Source organism: Capsicum annuum, chromosome 1, assembly GCF_002878395.1.
Source record: "Capsicum annuum cultivar UCD-10X-F1 chromosome 1, UCD10Xv1.1, whole genome shotgun sequence".
NCBI classification, from domain to species: Eukaryota; Viridiplantae; Streptophyta; class Magnoliopsida; order Solanales; family Solanaceae; genus Capsicum; species Capsicum annuum.
In genome coordinates, this window is record NC_061111.1 from 2481465 (window position 1) to 2498004 (window position 16540).

Genomic DNA, 16540 nt, shown 5'->3' on the forward strand with positions numbered 1-16540 from the left:
ATAAATCTCAATTCACTTCCATCTCGATTCCAAATCATCAAAGCAATCAAATCTCATAACAATTCTCCTTGAAATATATGTTCATTAAATCTTTCAAAAACAATGACTTTCTCAAACTTAGTCTTTCAAACAAATATGTTTTCATTTCAGATAGAAGAATAAGACTTTTCATATTAGATAGGAGAATACACATATACACATTGGGAGTCTTTCATAACCGATATAAACCATGAGAGTTACATGGAGTCCAACGTCCAACCCACATTGGGGAGAGCTGTCCTATCCTTGCCATCGGAGTAGGACCTTAATCTTTTATTCACTAGTGATCACTATATATAAATCAGCCTCAGGCTCACAACCTACGGGGGTACATAGTTCTAGGGAAGTACCAATCCTGCTATACATCCTACTCGGTGTTAAAGACTACTCCCGGACTTAGCTCAGATCTTTTCAAAAGAAAATCCACTAATAAATTTTTCAACAATTCACAATGGGAGCTATCATGCTACCCATTTCATAATAAATCAATAAAATTGAATTTCTTTTCTCATCTCCGTTTCTAAAACAACCCTTTTTACGATCAAAAGATCAAAGCTTCTTTATCATCTCAAATTATTTAAACTCAAGGTGTTTATAACACATGATTTTCTCAAAATAATAATCTGAAATAGGGTTTCAAAAACCCATACATCAATATCACCATAAAACCTTCCAAAGTTTCATACTTTATGACATAAGCACAAAAATAATCACTTAAAACTTAAAATTTCAGCTTTATAATCATACATCTTGGTAAAGAAAATTATCTTTGAGATTCAAATCTCATTGTTCTTATAGCACATAATTTCTCAAAGTACAATCCCAATTAGGACTCAAGGTCTCATACATCAAAATCATATTAAATTTTCTCAAGATTCATGCTTTTCATCATAAATATATATATAACTTACTTTAAAATCTGAAAAATTCAGCTTTATGTACAAAAATGTCATCATTCTCATTCAATTCAACTTCCAAAACATAGAGAGTATCACAATCTCATGTAAAACCATATAGGGTATAAATTGATGCTTCAAATTCATATCAAAACATGTAAAATCATGTATATTCATAAAAGAAAAATCAATTTGGGCACAAGAACGAAAGGGTGTTCTTGTTGAAAAACCCCACATGCCTTAAACTTGAAGCTTTGAATGAACTCTTGACCTTGGGACTCTATTCGTGAAGATAATGAGTGTTTCTTGTAGCCCTCGAAATGGGGATTTCGAATCTCGAAGAATTATTGAAAACTCATGGTTGAATCTTGAGATATTTGAATTTTTAGGTTGAAACCCTAATGAATGTTCTTGGTGATTTTGAGAGAAAGTAAACTTATTTTGGTGTTATGGGAGTTTAATCCCATGTTATAGACATATATAGAGGTGTTTTTGGCACTTGAAAGTGAGGTATGCGGCGCACAATCCATGGCAGACCTTAAGGTGTGCGACCTTAAGGCAGACATTTAAGTATGCCTCGTACTCCCAATCGCACACATTTGATTGGGCGGTGCATTGACCATCGCACACCCTTACTGCCTCTAACAAAAATGGGCATAACTCTTCTCTCGGGTATCGGATTTTTACAAAATTGGTATCGCTGGAAAGCTAATTCAATTATCTACAATTTGATAGGTCTTGGGATGAAAAATTTCATGTATGTTTAGAGATATTCACGTTTGAAGTTGACCCTTGTAGAATCGAATGTCAAACTTTGGATGAATCAATTGGTCTTAGCTCAACCTTGTTCTATGTCATTGATATAAACATTTTCCACCTCTAAACTACTCCATAGACTAGGATAATGATCATGCAACTTGTATTCACGTGAGAATCACTTGGATTAGAGCTTAGACGCGCAAGAACGGCGGTTAGAATTCTAGAATGAAAATACGGGGTATTACATTATCTCCCCCTTGGGAATATTCGTCCTCGAATGTGGATAATTAACCTGAAACACAAAGGAATATTAGTCTTCAAGCTATCATGTGTAACTGATATAACTGAATCACTGAATTTCAAGAATAATGAGCTACTGAACTGGTCTGCAAGTGCATCAATCCTCAAGAAAAATAACTATATGGCTAAGATAGAAACGAGAGTGTCAACTTATAGTAACCATTACTTTGCACTGGATCTGATCTCATGAGAAAGGATGAGAGGTTTATGACATGAAAACTCGGGGTATTACGTAATAGATCTTTAAATTGTATATTAAAGAATCCACTCGCACAAAAAAAGATTATGCTCTACGTCTCGTCCACATTAAAGAGTATAAATGCTACCAAATAGTCAAATTCACGAAATAATTAAGACTACCAATAATTCAATTATAAAACTTATAATCCAAATTTAGAAGGTATTTTTAGTACCCGTTTGGCCATGAAAACTAAAATTTTTCGGAGTTAAAGTTGGAGTTGAAATTGGAGTTGAAGTTGTGTTTGACAATGTCTTTTTTGAATTATTTTTTTTTGACTTTTGAAAAAACTTTTTAAATATGAATTTATGCCCAAACTTTTACAAACTATCAAAATCACCCAATTAAAATTTACCTACTAATGGAAAAAAGAACACAATTAGCCACTATTATAAAAATAATTACATATACATGGCCATATTTAATGAATTTCAATTATGACATATATAATATTTACATTAATAGTTGTTTTCTCATATTTGAAAATTTTAAATATGGATGTTATATGAACAGATCACTGCTTCCTATTTTTTAGATAACAAATATTATCTTTCAAACAAATTTATTTAATTTATTTCCTTCATTTTTCGTTCCTAAAAAATAGGAAATGATGAGTTGTTATTAAAATTTTAGGCGTCGCTAATTTATTTCTTTAATTTTCTTGTACATGAAAGATTTTACTGTGTGTGAATAAATTATTTCTATGTAAAACATGCTTTGCATATTTATGATATATTATATCATATACCATAAATATATAAATATTCTTAGTATGTTTCTTTATACTTTGTATTTTTATATATGTGTGTATATGGTATATACATGGTATAAACTTCATATATAACATACTTTGTATATTTATATTATAAATATACTTAGTATGTTTCTTAAACTTTGTATTTATATATGTGTGTATATGGTATATACATGGTATAAACTTTATATATAACATATTTTGTATATTTTATTATAAATATAATACTTTATATATTTATGGGTATAAATACAATACTTTATATATTTATTGACATAAATATAATAATTTATATATTTATGGGTATAAATATAAATTAGCAGTAAAATAATGTCTTAAATAAGGTAGAAAATTAAATAAGGGATAAAAAAAATGATGAGAGTGAAAAAGAGATATATATTAATTAGGATAGCATTAAGTTTGAAATTATAATTATCTTATTCTTTAAAATTGCTATATATGTAATATTGAAAAAGTAATGTTATAAGGAGAGTTTTATGTAAAAATTTAAAAGATTGGGGTTATATGTAATAATAATAAAAGTTGAAATTGGAGTTGGAAAATTGTGAAAACAACAAAAACCTGTTTTCCCTTTTCAGAAAATTTTTTCGAAAATATTTTTCGAATTTTCATAGTCATACACCACAATTTTCAACTCCGAATTTTTTTTTTGGAAAAAAGGTAAAAATTTTCATGGCCAAACGGTCCTTTAGGTATTCTTCCTAATTAAAAGTTGTGGTCCTTCATTTATGTGGTATTATCTTCGTCCTAAATTATGTGATGATGTTCGAATTTCGAAAGTCAAAACAAATTAATTTTTAATCACAATTTATTCATTTGTCATTTTAAATTATTAATTATTCTAACCTATATTATTTTAAACGTAGTATTCAAGTGTGTAAATTTTATGTTCGAAGACTAAATGATTATATATATGTTTAAATCTAGGGTCAAAATTAAGAATAATATTAAAATGGGTTAAGGTGATAGGTCGGGCGTGGGTGAATTCTTCTTAATGGATCAAAACTACAAAAATAAAAAAATTAAAAAATGACGTGGACCTTTATAAGAGGCCACGTGGCAAAGCAGTTTTTTTAGAAAATCACCGTTAAAAATTAATGGCATGGATGAACCAGTTTTAAAATGACGATGATATGAATAAGCCCAACTTTTAACGGATGACATAAATGAGTCATTTCTGATAGTTCAGTCTGATATTTAGCCTTCTCCCAATTCAAAACTGTTCTCCTGTCTCTATCCTTTCTAATTTTTTTTCTTTTCTTTTGGCAAATTTGTTTAGCCTTTTTCCAAATCAGAACTTAAATATTGCTCCTAAATAATTTTTTTTTATTTTAAAAAAACGTTCTCTTTGCAACAATATTGAAATTACGAGCTTTACCTAAATTGAGATAGTAAAATAAAATTCTGCCTAATTTATGCCTCAAATTTTAGGATGTTCGCATTTCGATACTTTGACCTCCTCATAATGTCTCGATTCATTTTCTGTGACGCCTCCTCCCGGACTCGGCCCGTGGCTCACACCGTGACTGCGTTGATAAAAATATTTATTACCGGCTTTTTTTTCTAAAAATAATCTGACATAAATATTTTTTGTAGCATCAAACAAAAAGAAATATACATTACTTTATATAGTCTATATAGTTGTCCTTGATGTTATGGTAGGCTTACATATACTGTAGTATATATTCGTGGTTGCAGAATAGTCATGTGAAGAAATCCAGTGTTTGTGTCAGCCCTACTGCATCAAACAAAAATCCTTTTCAATAAACTTTTTTTGATACATTTCCAAAAATTACACACATATATCTCTATTATATGTATTTTGTTTCAATATATTTATTTTGATTTTTACAACACATATATAATCACAAGATTAAATGAGTGAATGATAGTAGTTATTTACTGCAACATCCGTAGACTGTTTGACATAATTTTAGGCAGGAAAGTCACGTGGAAGACATGCACGGAAAATACCAGCTAGCTATAGGGGACCTTTTCCCTATTAATGAACAAAGTTTTATTGAAAGCATCACTTCAAAAAATAGGCTTGCAATATAGAAGATGAATTTAATAGCCTCAATGCAAATATTAGACGTACAATAGTATTAACACACCTAATATAATTTAATACTAAAATAGAGTTTCAAATAGATAGAATGTACGCATACGTCAATCTATCTCTGAGATAGAGAGTCTATTTTTGATAAACCTTAGCTCAAAAAAAATAAAATTCAAAATAGTTCAAGAAAAACAAAAACAGACGCACAAAATAGCAGAATACTAAACATAGAGTGCAAAACCAAAAAAAAAAAAGAAACTCACATCAATTATTTCATTTGGTATATATATTGTCACTGAGCTGGGGGTCTATCGAAAACAACCTCTTTACTTCTTTGGAGGTAGCAGTATGGACTGCGTACATTCTACCCCCAGACCCCATTTGATGAAAATACACTGGGTTTGTTGTTGTTGTTATTGGTATATATTGTCACTCGTACCTATTTTTACCACTTGCATTCTCAACATGAGATAAAGTATTTGACCTTCAGTTACAAATAATATTGCTGATATTTTAGCTATGAAAGAGTATGTATAGTTATTATTCATGGAGTTGAACTGACATACTTTTGTCTCATTAAAGCAGAAAATGTAAGTATATGTAGGGTTAGCTCGTGAATAAAACCCACATTCATTATTTATAAAGATTCAAGTACTATAGTACTGTAGTACTTTTTTTGCCCAAGAATTTATCTTTATCTATATTAATTTATTGTGATAGACGTTAGGGTATACTCACATATTACTTGTCATTGAGTTTTTCTTGAAAAAAATATCATTTCCACTTGAAGTTAATCATTCATATTTAGTCTAGAAAGTGGTTCCGTACAGTAGTATTCGAATCATAAATACTGATCAAGAGGCTTACGGATTTTCCTAAGCAGTGATGGTTAAAGTATAAGACTAGTAAAATTTTTGTTAGAGTTTGTGACTCGAAATTTGTTGATCCGGTCCTGAAAAATTTGCGGTGCGATTCATAATTGTAATTTTTTGTGGGGTCTGTGGTGGTAGCGGAGGGATCGGGTCGATATGGACCTGAATGTTTTTGGGCTTAGAATTTATTTGTGCACACATATTATATAAGTGCGTCTAGTGGGCTGTTTCGAGTGGTTTTTCATATACACTAAATTGAGACTATCGTCTCCACCTTGTATTCCTCTCCTTCATAGTGAATTTCCTCTGCCTATGCCAGTGATTTTTTCCGTTAAAAATTTTCACGTAAATTTGTGTGTTCTTCTTATTTTTATTTTGCTTGTGGTATTACTTATTCTGTCCAATCATAACAATGTTTGTTTTTGGTCCTAGAATATGAGGCCTCAAAAGTTTAAATAGTAAGTTTTATAATTTTTACTTCACTTGAAATAATAATGAAGGATGAGAAAGGCGTCTGAAAAAAATATTTTAAAAAAAAAAGAAATAATAAAGAAATGAAAAAGCTAACTAATAATTACTAGAAATATTTTAGGACACTTGATTGAATAACTCAAACTTCATACTAATAAATAACGTTTTATCAACATCATTCAAGTTAAATATTACAAATAAATGTCTAATATCTTATTCATTAGAATTAATCATTATGTTTATTAACAATCATATTAACATGTGAATTTAAAGGTAATGTGCCTTTTAAAAATACTAAATCACAAACAATTGATATGCAAGAACAAAAAATAGACAATTTTAATGTATTAGAGTATTATTTTTGTATGTATATAACGCCTCGTATTAAAATTTGCCTTTAAGCCATTAATTTTATTGAAATGCTCTTGCAGGTGGATTTGCAATAATGTTAATCACAAGGCGCCAGAAAATGCTTTTGCTTCGTGATATCTCCTCAGGATGCAAAGAGATTTCTTTTTTTTTTTTTTGCATGTATAAATCCTAGCCATCATACATTATTATAATCTATGGGCAAAGACATTCGTTTTTTCTTTTAATTTTTGCATGTATAAACCCTAATCGTCATACATTATAGACTACGATTTAGGAAATCGGACAAATTAACAGACTAATGAGCTGATTACCACTCATTACAAAAATACCCCACCTAATCGATAGTTCCAGCATATTGAAAGGACATTGCAAAAATGATCACTTCTTCAAGTGATTTATTTTTATCATATAGTTTTGACATAACATCTTTACAATCACTTTAGTAAGGACCTACCATATACTTACTATATTTTCTGAATTGATTGAACAATTGACTATATATTGTCCAAAACCTCAACTAACTTTCCTAATCTAAACAAATGGTTCTTTTCATCAACATTCAGGAACATATGCTTTTGAGTAACTATATACTTACAATCGATATTAATATGTCATAATTTGAATTACAACATCACGAATTTAAACTTCAGCATATTCTATGAAATTTGTTATACAATTTGTAATTCTTTGAAAAATTTTCAAGTTTAGGCCGTCGAAACGATAGCACTTGTGAAGAGATATATGTTCGCAATGATATATGATTTATATTTGAATTTTCTGTTCTAGATACAAATTAATTTGAACAAATTTCTATATTTGGTGTAGCAGTTCAACTTTTTGGAAAGAAAGAACATATTTGGGCAGGAATAAGTAAGTCAGGCTTTGCAACTTATAAAGAGGGCAATGCTTTAGGACTCTTTGTGCAAAAAGCATAGTCAAAAAGCTCTTACATCACATCCATTTGCTAAAGTTGAGTTTAATTACCAAGCTCCCAATTTCATTCTCAATTAATTTATATACACTTACACTCAATTTTATGTTTGCAATTTTTAGTTTGCAAAGTTTCACGGGCAAATAATTTGGAAATCACTAGTTAAACTTGTATCGTTTGCTTGTTTGTTCCTGCATTTTTCTCTGAAGTTTAAGCAAATAAATCTGAATTTTAGCATATATGCATATAAATTTCGGAGCAAAATGCTTGAACCTCGAGCAAAAATGACCACAATTCAATCATAGGTGCCTGAGCTTCAGGATCAGCAACTTCAGACACCACAGATATGAGGTTATTTTAAAATGAATAGACATGCTATCTTTTACGCAATAGTCTCGAAATTGGGTATTTTTACACTTCGACTCTTGTTATATCATATATAACACGAAAAATTAGTTCATAAGGACGATCGTTGTATAACCATTCATCAACATATATATATATATGTTGTTGTCTCACTTTTTTAGGTTACTAAGCCTGTTTTTCATATGTGGTAACTTATAGTAGTTAGTTTTTGTAGGTGACTTCATAAAATGACTTTTCTTTTGTATTATTGGCTGAATCAAAGTTTTTTATTTTATTTTTGCTTAGTTTGTTTGTGATCATGTGTATGAGAGTTTTAGGTTTTAGCTTGGGACGTCATAAAAGTCACAACCCTATTTAAACCGGAGTATTATGTTTCTTTGAAGTTATAATATATAGTTTATTCTGTCACTTATTAATGCTTAATGCTTCGTGATTATGGATAAGACACCATTAAGTATTAAAGTAGCTTTAGTTACTCTCTCATGCTGCAAAGCTCCATGATGGGGTCCCTAATTCTTTCTTTTGCCTCTTCTATAATCAAAAGTTCTTAATTTCATATTAGTATAATCTTACTTTAATTAAGTACCGATATTGACACAAAGTTTAGTTTATATGTTGTATAAACCGCAACTTTTATTGATGATTAAAGAGGTCATATCCCTGAAAACAAGGGGAAGATTCGTAGATGTTGATATATTGTATATATCAAATACAGGATTTGAAGTTTGTAGATTTTTATAATAATCTCAAGTTAATATACACTCACGTTAGGTTTACTATCAAATAGTCATAAATATTACTCTCTTTTTCGTACTTGTGACCATTTTTTTAATTTAATTTTTATTTTTACTTGTCATTTTTGACCCAAAGAAAAACACAAATTTTTTTCATATTTTATCCTTATCATTAATTATTTTCAAATTATTTTTCAATACATATTACTAAACATCAGTTAGGGGCAATATGATAAAATTACTATGCCAATCGTTATTTTCTTAATGGATCTGTCATGTTATAAAATGATAAGTAAAAACAAATGAAGAGAATAGTATACAAAAATTTTAATATGCATACATGATCTAGTCAAAAGACAGTGAATTTACGCTACCTCCACTCATACTATATGCTAGGGGTGTATAACTATACACTCTTCGTTTCATTTTATGTGTCATCATTTTTTTTATCTGTCCGTATTAAAAAGAATGTCACCTTTTATTATTTAATAACTATTTAAAGACATAATTTTACTTTTATTCTTATTGATCCCACTTAATTAAAAGCAATAATAATACATTATTTTAATAAACAATAATTAATTTGTAAAAAATATCAAATCTCTACTTATTTTTTAAATTTCGTGTCCGATCAAATGGCGAAACATAAAATACGAGGGAAGAAATATATATTAGAGATTCGCAGTTCTACCTAATTTTTCTCATTTCAAACATAACAAAATAGCCTCATTGAAAAGTTTCAAGGGCTCCACCACAAGAAAATGACGATGAATATATCAACCTTTGTTGCTTTTTAGTTTACCAACTTATTCTCACATTATTTAAATTTGTGTTCTTCTCTTTTTCTAGTCTTCAGATCTTACCATATTAGCAAATTCTTTTCTTTCTTTGCAAGTCATTTACATAATTTTTTTTTTTCAATTACGAGAATGGCTGGCCATTTTAAGAAGGACGTGTAACAATTCAATTTTTTCAACACAAACACAAGGTTAAATTATACTAATTGAATCCAAATTACAATTAAGAATTGACACAACAACGTAATAATAAACAAAGAAGGTAATAGTCAGAAGGAGATGAGACAATAGAACATATAAGAAAGGACGAGAGAATAATTAGTGACTAAGCCAAAGATTCAATATAATTGCACAATTGTTTCTGTCCAACCCTGATTCCGATTTAACCAATTGATAATTGAACCTATTTCTCAAATAAACACTCAACCATTTTAGTTAGCTCAATATAGTCCCAACTAAGTCAGTCCCATTCACCAATTCTAATCCACAGGCCTGTACAAAGTCGACTTGGTTCACAATAAGACATTATTAGATATAGAACATATTAAATATCAAGTAAAAAGGGAAAATATTACTAGTATATACTCAAAGAAGGATGTGTCACTTGTTCAAATAAAAAAAAGGAAATTATTTCAACAAGAAGATTTAAACAAAGACATAACCTAAAAGGTACCTGCCTAAAAAGGTTCACCTATAAAAAGACTAATAATGAACTCTACTAAACATTGATCGAGACAAACTTGAACCATTGAGTTTGAGGATTATCAATATTTTTTCCATCTAAGCCAACACACTTCCTAACCAAAACTTTAGAAGAAGAATAATATGTGTCATAATCCAAACACAACTCTTTCCCATTCTCATCAATATTTGAAAGTTGATAATTTGAAGCAAGTTTCCATGTACTTTGCTCATTGCAATCTGTTGAAATTGTTATAGGCAAGCCCTCTCTTGATGCTGTAAGGCACAAAGATGTTCCGGTTAATCGGATCGGCGTGCCATCTCCATCGTGGCTCCATCGGCTAGCTCCAATGCAATCACTTGCATATACAACATTGTTGGGTGCAATAGTCAAGCACTTGCCACTTTGTGGATGGTACAATAAGTGGTACATTGGTTTCTTTGATTTTGGATCTAAAGCATTCAAAAAACAACAATGTTTGTTAATAAACATAATGAAAGGACTTTAATTACATGCCCTAACAATGTAAAAAATTTCTATACTATACTTCAACATGTGATAGTAAGATTTATCGATAATTACCTTATAATCGACCTGATTGTGTACAAATTAGGGGGGAAATTAACAAAAGAAAAATCATACCTTGAAGATTTTGTAGAACAAACATACAAAAAAAAAAAAGTGGTGTTAATAAACATAATGAAAGTACTTTGGTTACATGCATGCCCTAACAATGTTAAGAATTTCTATACTATACTTTAACATGTGATAGTAAAATTTACCGATAATTACCCTATAATCGACCTGATTGTGTACAAATTAGGAGGAAATAGTAACAAAATAGAAATTATACCTTGGAGTTTTTGTAGAACAAGTTGTAACTTTGCATGATATTCAGGACTTCGAAGAGAATTCCACGTAGAATTAAACATCCCATACATCTCCTCCGAATTCGATACACCATCTCGAATATAATAATTACCTTGCAAGGTCCAAACAGCCCAATCCAAATCCAATTCAGCTAAAAATAATAGAAAGCAACCCATGAAGTAATTGTCAGCCTGGTTCGTTAACCTTTGGTCACCTCCAAATTCACTAATAAACAATGGTGCTGCATTTTTCCCCTTAAGCAAAAAACCTGATTTGTTCATAATCTCTTCCTTAATTGTCTCACAAACCTTGTTTAGTGGTTGAGTTAAGAACAAATCAGTTTGTTTCTTGGTGAATGCGTAACGATGAGTCTCGTATACGATTTTATTTCTCATGTTGAATAAGTTCAAGGGCTTTTGTTTTAGGAAGGTAAAATCAATACTATAATCTAATCCAGATATGATTATTAGAAGATTAGGATTAGCCCTATGAATTGTTTTGGCACCTTTCTCAACATTCTCATACCATACACTTTCATTTTGAAGAGGACCACGTAGCTCGTTGCGTAGACTAATGCCAATAACCTAGAAAGAAAATAATAAATGAAAATCAATTAACTTATGGAATAATACAAGAAAATAATGAAGGGATAACTAAAGAAATTAGTATTACTTTTAAAAAAGTAAAGAATTTCAATTGAGGAAAATTGTATTGAAGATTAATTAGAGGAAGAGACGTGGAAAAAAGAAGAAATTGAAAGATATATAATACAGAAAGGTAAGAGATTGTTTAGATGTTGACATTAAACTAATATGATGATGACTAGTTATCTACCAATGAGAACAACATTGTCAAAGGATGATCCAAAAAAATAAAGAAATATAGGCCGGGCTGCCATCCAGTTGTAACATAAAACGACTAGTTAGATCTTGACATCAAACTATATATGAACTCGACTAGTTATCTACCATTATTCAGAATATAAAACGAATTAAGAGTATGTCTTCTTTACTCATGTATATTTTTATTTCTCAACAAATTTCGAATTAAGAAACACAATAATATAGACAAAATAAGTATGAGTAAACATACCATTGGTAAATTCTTGTATTGTTTAGCAACAATATCCATGCCTTTTAACCATTCTTTAGGTTGAAAATACTTGTCACCCCAAAAACCATTCCCATCATCACTCCCACAACAGTAAGTGGGCTTACTAACATGATTATCAAGAACAGACATAACACCATGACGGCCCAATTCTTCAATCACAGCCCGTTGGGCCTCAACAAGAGTAAGGCCCAATAGTTGTGGATTGTTCCTTGCTATTCCTGACATAGCATCATGAAGCCCATTGTTCATAAAAGATTGGACCACAGTGAGATTTGAATATCGAGTGAACATGTAAGTAGCCCATGTAAGACGAACACAATTGAAGCCCATTAATGATATGTGCCTAGCAATATGGCTAACGGGCTTTAGATCTAGGCCTTCTGGTAACATGGTTTCTATATGGCCAGGCCAATTTCCACAAACTAATTTCACTCTTTCACCAGTTGCATCATCTACTATCCATCTCGAACTTGTTGATAATGGTAAACAATGAGAAAAAGCTACAAAAGAGAAAAGAAAAATAAAAATTGTGGCTAATTTTTCCATTTTTTTTCTTATCGAAAACAACCTACTAGAGGCCCTATCGGAAACAACCTACTAGAGGATCTTATTGTTGTTGTAGTGGTAGTAGTATCAAAGAGGATAAATTTGATGAAGAATTTATTGAGCTCAAATATTTATAGGAGTAGTTAATGTTGATGTGATTGGACAAAACCAAATTTATCTCAAAAAAGACCTACGTATTTAATCTATTATGAAGAGTTCTGTTCAAATTATAAATGGAATAATAGCTTAACAGAATTTGTATCCTATCAGGTTATCTAACGGATAAATAATACTTAATTTATCATATTATGAAAAAAAAAAATTAGTTTTTCTAAAGAAAAAAACAGATAATTTGCAATAACGGGTTGAATTTGTAGTATATTTTGGTTCAAAGAAGCACAATCTCTTAATTTGTACCAAGACAGGTTACGTACCTACAAGATAAATTAACGATAATTTCCCATTACAAGTAAAATTGGTTTGAAAAATAAAATAGATAGTTTACGATAACGCGTTAAATTTGTAATATGGTTTGGTTCACAAGATACACATTCTCTTTGTTAATAGATACAAGAATATATTCTATATTTGTATATATGTAGATCACTTTAAATTTTGAACGACCTATTATTCAATTAATTGGTTTCAATTTAAGTGATAACTTTCACTCTCAGGGAGTAAATTAATTGGATTAAATCAACTTAATATTTTAGAATTAAAATCTATATATTTAAAAGCTATACGAAAAATATAATAAGTTACAATTCTTCTCGTGTCAATACATTAACATACTCAACGTGATTCCACATGTGAGCTCGTATCGAAAAAATATTTTGAATTCTACTAAACATTGGCTGACACAAACTTGAACCATTGAGTTTGAGGATTATCAATACTTTTTCCATCTAAGCCAACACATTTCCTAACCAAAACTTTAGAAGAAGAAGAATAAGTATCATACTCCAAACACAACTCCATCCCATTCTCATCAATGTTTGAAAGCTGATAATTTGAAGCAAGTTTCCATGTACTTTGCTCATTGCAGTCTGTTGAAAGTGTTACAGGCAGTCCCTCTCTTGATGTTGTAAGGCACAAGGATGTTCCGGTTAGTTGGATCGGCGTGTCGTCTCCATCGTGGCTCCATCGGCTAGCTCTAATGCAATCGCTTGCATATACAACATTGTTGGGTGCAACATTCAAGCACTTGCCACTTTGTGGATGATACAATAAGTGGTACATTGGTTGCTTTGATTTTGGATCTAAATGCATGCATAAACACAAGGAGTTAACATAATGAAATTAAATTTAGGCTCGTGACTAAATATGTAGACAGTGGCCCGGGCCTGGTCACTGCGACCCCCTTTGTGATGTGAAGAGGCACCCCTTCTCCCGAAGTTACGAGGCTATTTTGCCGAGTTCCTTAGAGAGAGTTGTCTCGCGTCCCTAGGTATTCTCTACCTACCCACTTGTGTCGGTCTCTTGCTCAAAGTCGTTCGAATCAATATACATTTCTTTTACATTATCGAATCAATTATAAAGATGATGGTAAGTAACTAATGATGGAGTCAGGCCAGTGACATAGTCGGAATTTTCACCGAGGAGAGTTTTTTACCTCGGAGATTTTGTTGAATGAGTTGTAACTTTGCATGATATTGAGGACTTGTAAGAGAATTCCACGTATAATTGAACATCCCAAACGGCTCCTCCATACCCGGTACACCTTGTCGGGTATAATAGTTACCCTGCAAGGCCCAAACGGCCCAATCCAAATCCAAATCCGCTAAGAATGAAAGAATGCAGCCCATGAACCTATTGCTAGAAGGGTTCATACCCCTTTGGTCACCTCCAAATTCACTAAAAAATAAAGGTGCTGCATTTTCCCCCCTAAGCAAAAATCCTGATACGTTCATAATCTCTTCTTTAATTGTATCACAAACCTTGTTTAGTGGTTGGGTTAAAAACCAATTAGCTTGTCCCTTGGTAAACGCGTAACGATGAATCTCGTATACGATTTTATTTCTCATGTGTAGGTTTAATGGTTTTTGTTTTAAGAAGGTAAAATCAAGATCATAATTTAATCCTGATATGATTATTAGAAGATTAGGGTTAGCCCTATGAATTGTTTTTGCACCTTTCTCAACATTCTCATACCATACATTTTGATTTTGAAGTGGACCACGTAGCTCGTTACGTAGACTTACGCCAATAACCTAGATACAAATAGTAAATGAAAATCAATAATAATTTTGCGGCATGAATGCAAACAAAAATAATGAATTTACTGTTAAGAAAAATTATATTAAAGATTTAGAGGAAGAAGAGCGAGAAAGAGAAGAATCAACACAAGTAATAAGATCATTTAAATCTTGACGTTTAACTATGAAGTAGACTAGTTATCTACACATGAGAACAACATTGCTACATCACATATGCTCTAATGTTAAAAAAATCAAAACAAAGAGAAGATCACACATTTTGTCGAGTTGAAAATCTTATGTGTCTACTTTTCAAATCTCTTAATGTTCAAAATGTAAAACAAATTGAGGATATGTATTCTTTTCTCAACTTCGATCTATTAGTCTAGTCCATCTTACTGTGTCTTAATATATTTGAATTAATAGGGTAGTCTATAGCACTTGAACTCCCACGATATGTGGCCGGGTTCAGTGTTAACTTATATTTCTGGCAGAGGTTACGTTAAGAAAATACTAATATATAAACAAAATAAGTAAGACTAAAACATACCATTGGTAAATCCTTGTATATTTTAGCAACAATATCTAAGCCTTCCAACCATTCTTCAGGTTGAAAATACTTATCTCCCCAAAATCCATTCCCATCATTACTTCCACAACACCACATGGGCTCACTAACATGATTGTCAAGAACCAACATAACACCATGGCGGCCCAACTCCTTAATCACGGTCCATTGGGCCTTAACAACAGTAAGGCCCAAAAGATGGGGATTCTTCTTCTCTATTCTTGATATAGCATCATGAAGCCCATTGTTCATAAACGATTGGGCCACGGTAAGATTTGAATATCGAGTGAACATGTAAGTAGCCCATGTAAGACGAACACAATTGAAGCCCATTAATGATATGTGCCTAGCAATATGGCTAATGGGCTGCTGATCCAGGCCTTCCGGTAACATGGTTTGTAAGTGACCGGCCCAATTTACACAAACTAATTTCACTCTTTTACCACTTTCATCATCTATTATCCATCTTGAACTAGTTGATAATGGTAAGCAATGAGAAAAAGTTACAAAAGTGCAAAGAAAAATAAAAGTTGTGGCTAATTTTGTCATGTTTATTCTTAGTAGTTTCAACTGAATTAAGAGAACAAAGAAGAATTACTTGAGCTCATGTATTTATAGGAGAACTTAATGTCGATTTGATCGAATAAAATAAAACGTGTTTTAAAGAATGTGCATCCTATCAGGTGACCTAAAAGATACATTTAGGTAAATTGTAGGTAATATATGTTATAAGTAAATCTGGTTATGAAACAACACGGTTAATTTGCTATAACATGTTGAATTTGTAATATGTTTTTGTTCAAATATACGCCAGTTCTTCATCAATAGTAGTAGTAGGTAAGAGTATAATCTACATCCTGTATATCTTGTCGCTACAGAATGTCACACACGAGCAATTTAAAGAGATTGACTATAAAGTCATTATAAATTAAACAATAAGCAAAGTTAAACTAAAAA

General features: G+C 31.0%; 2 protein-coding genes across 2 annotated transcripts; both read right to left on the bottom strand.

Annotated features, from left to right (window-relative positions):
* Positions 1-10165: 10165 nt before the first annotated feature.
* On the bottom strand, positions 10166-12933 carry LOC107839435 (glycosyl hydrolase 5 family protein). Its single transcript, XM_016683298.2, has 3 exons — positions 12254-12933; positions 11145-11745; positions 10166-10743 (listed from the first exon to the last, which is right to left on the bottom strand). The coding sequence occupies exons 1-3, from the start codon at positions 12818-12820 to the stop codon at positions 10328-10330; spliced, it is 1584 nt and encodes a 527-aa protein (XP_016538784.2). The 5' UTR covers positions 12821-12933; the 3' UTR covers positions 10166-10327.
* Positions 12934-13640: 707 nt separating this feature from the next.
* LOC107864274 (glycosyl hydrolase 5 family protein) lies at positions 13641-16138 on the bottom strand. Its single transcript, XM_016710610.2, has 3 exons — positions 15566-16138; positions 14433-15030; positions 13641-14079 (listed from the first exon to the last, which is right to left on the bottom strand). Exons 1-3 carry the CDS (start codon positions 16130-16132, stop codon positions 13664-13666), a joined length of 1581 nt encoding a protein of 526 aa, XP_016566096.2. The 5' UTR covers positions 16133-16138; the 3' UTR covers positions 13641-13663.
* Positions 16139-16540: the final 402 nt, after the last annotated feature.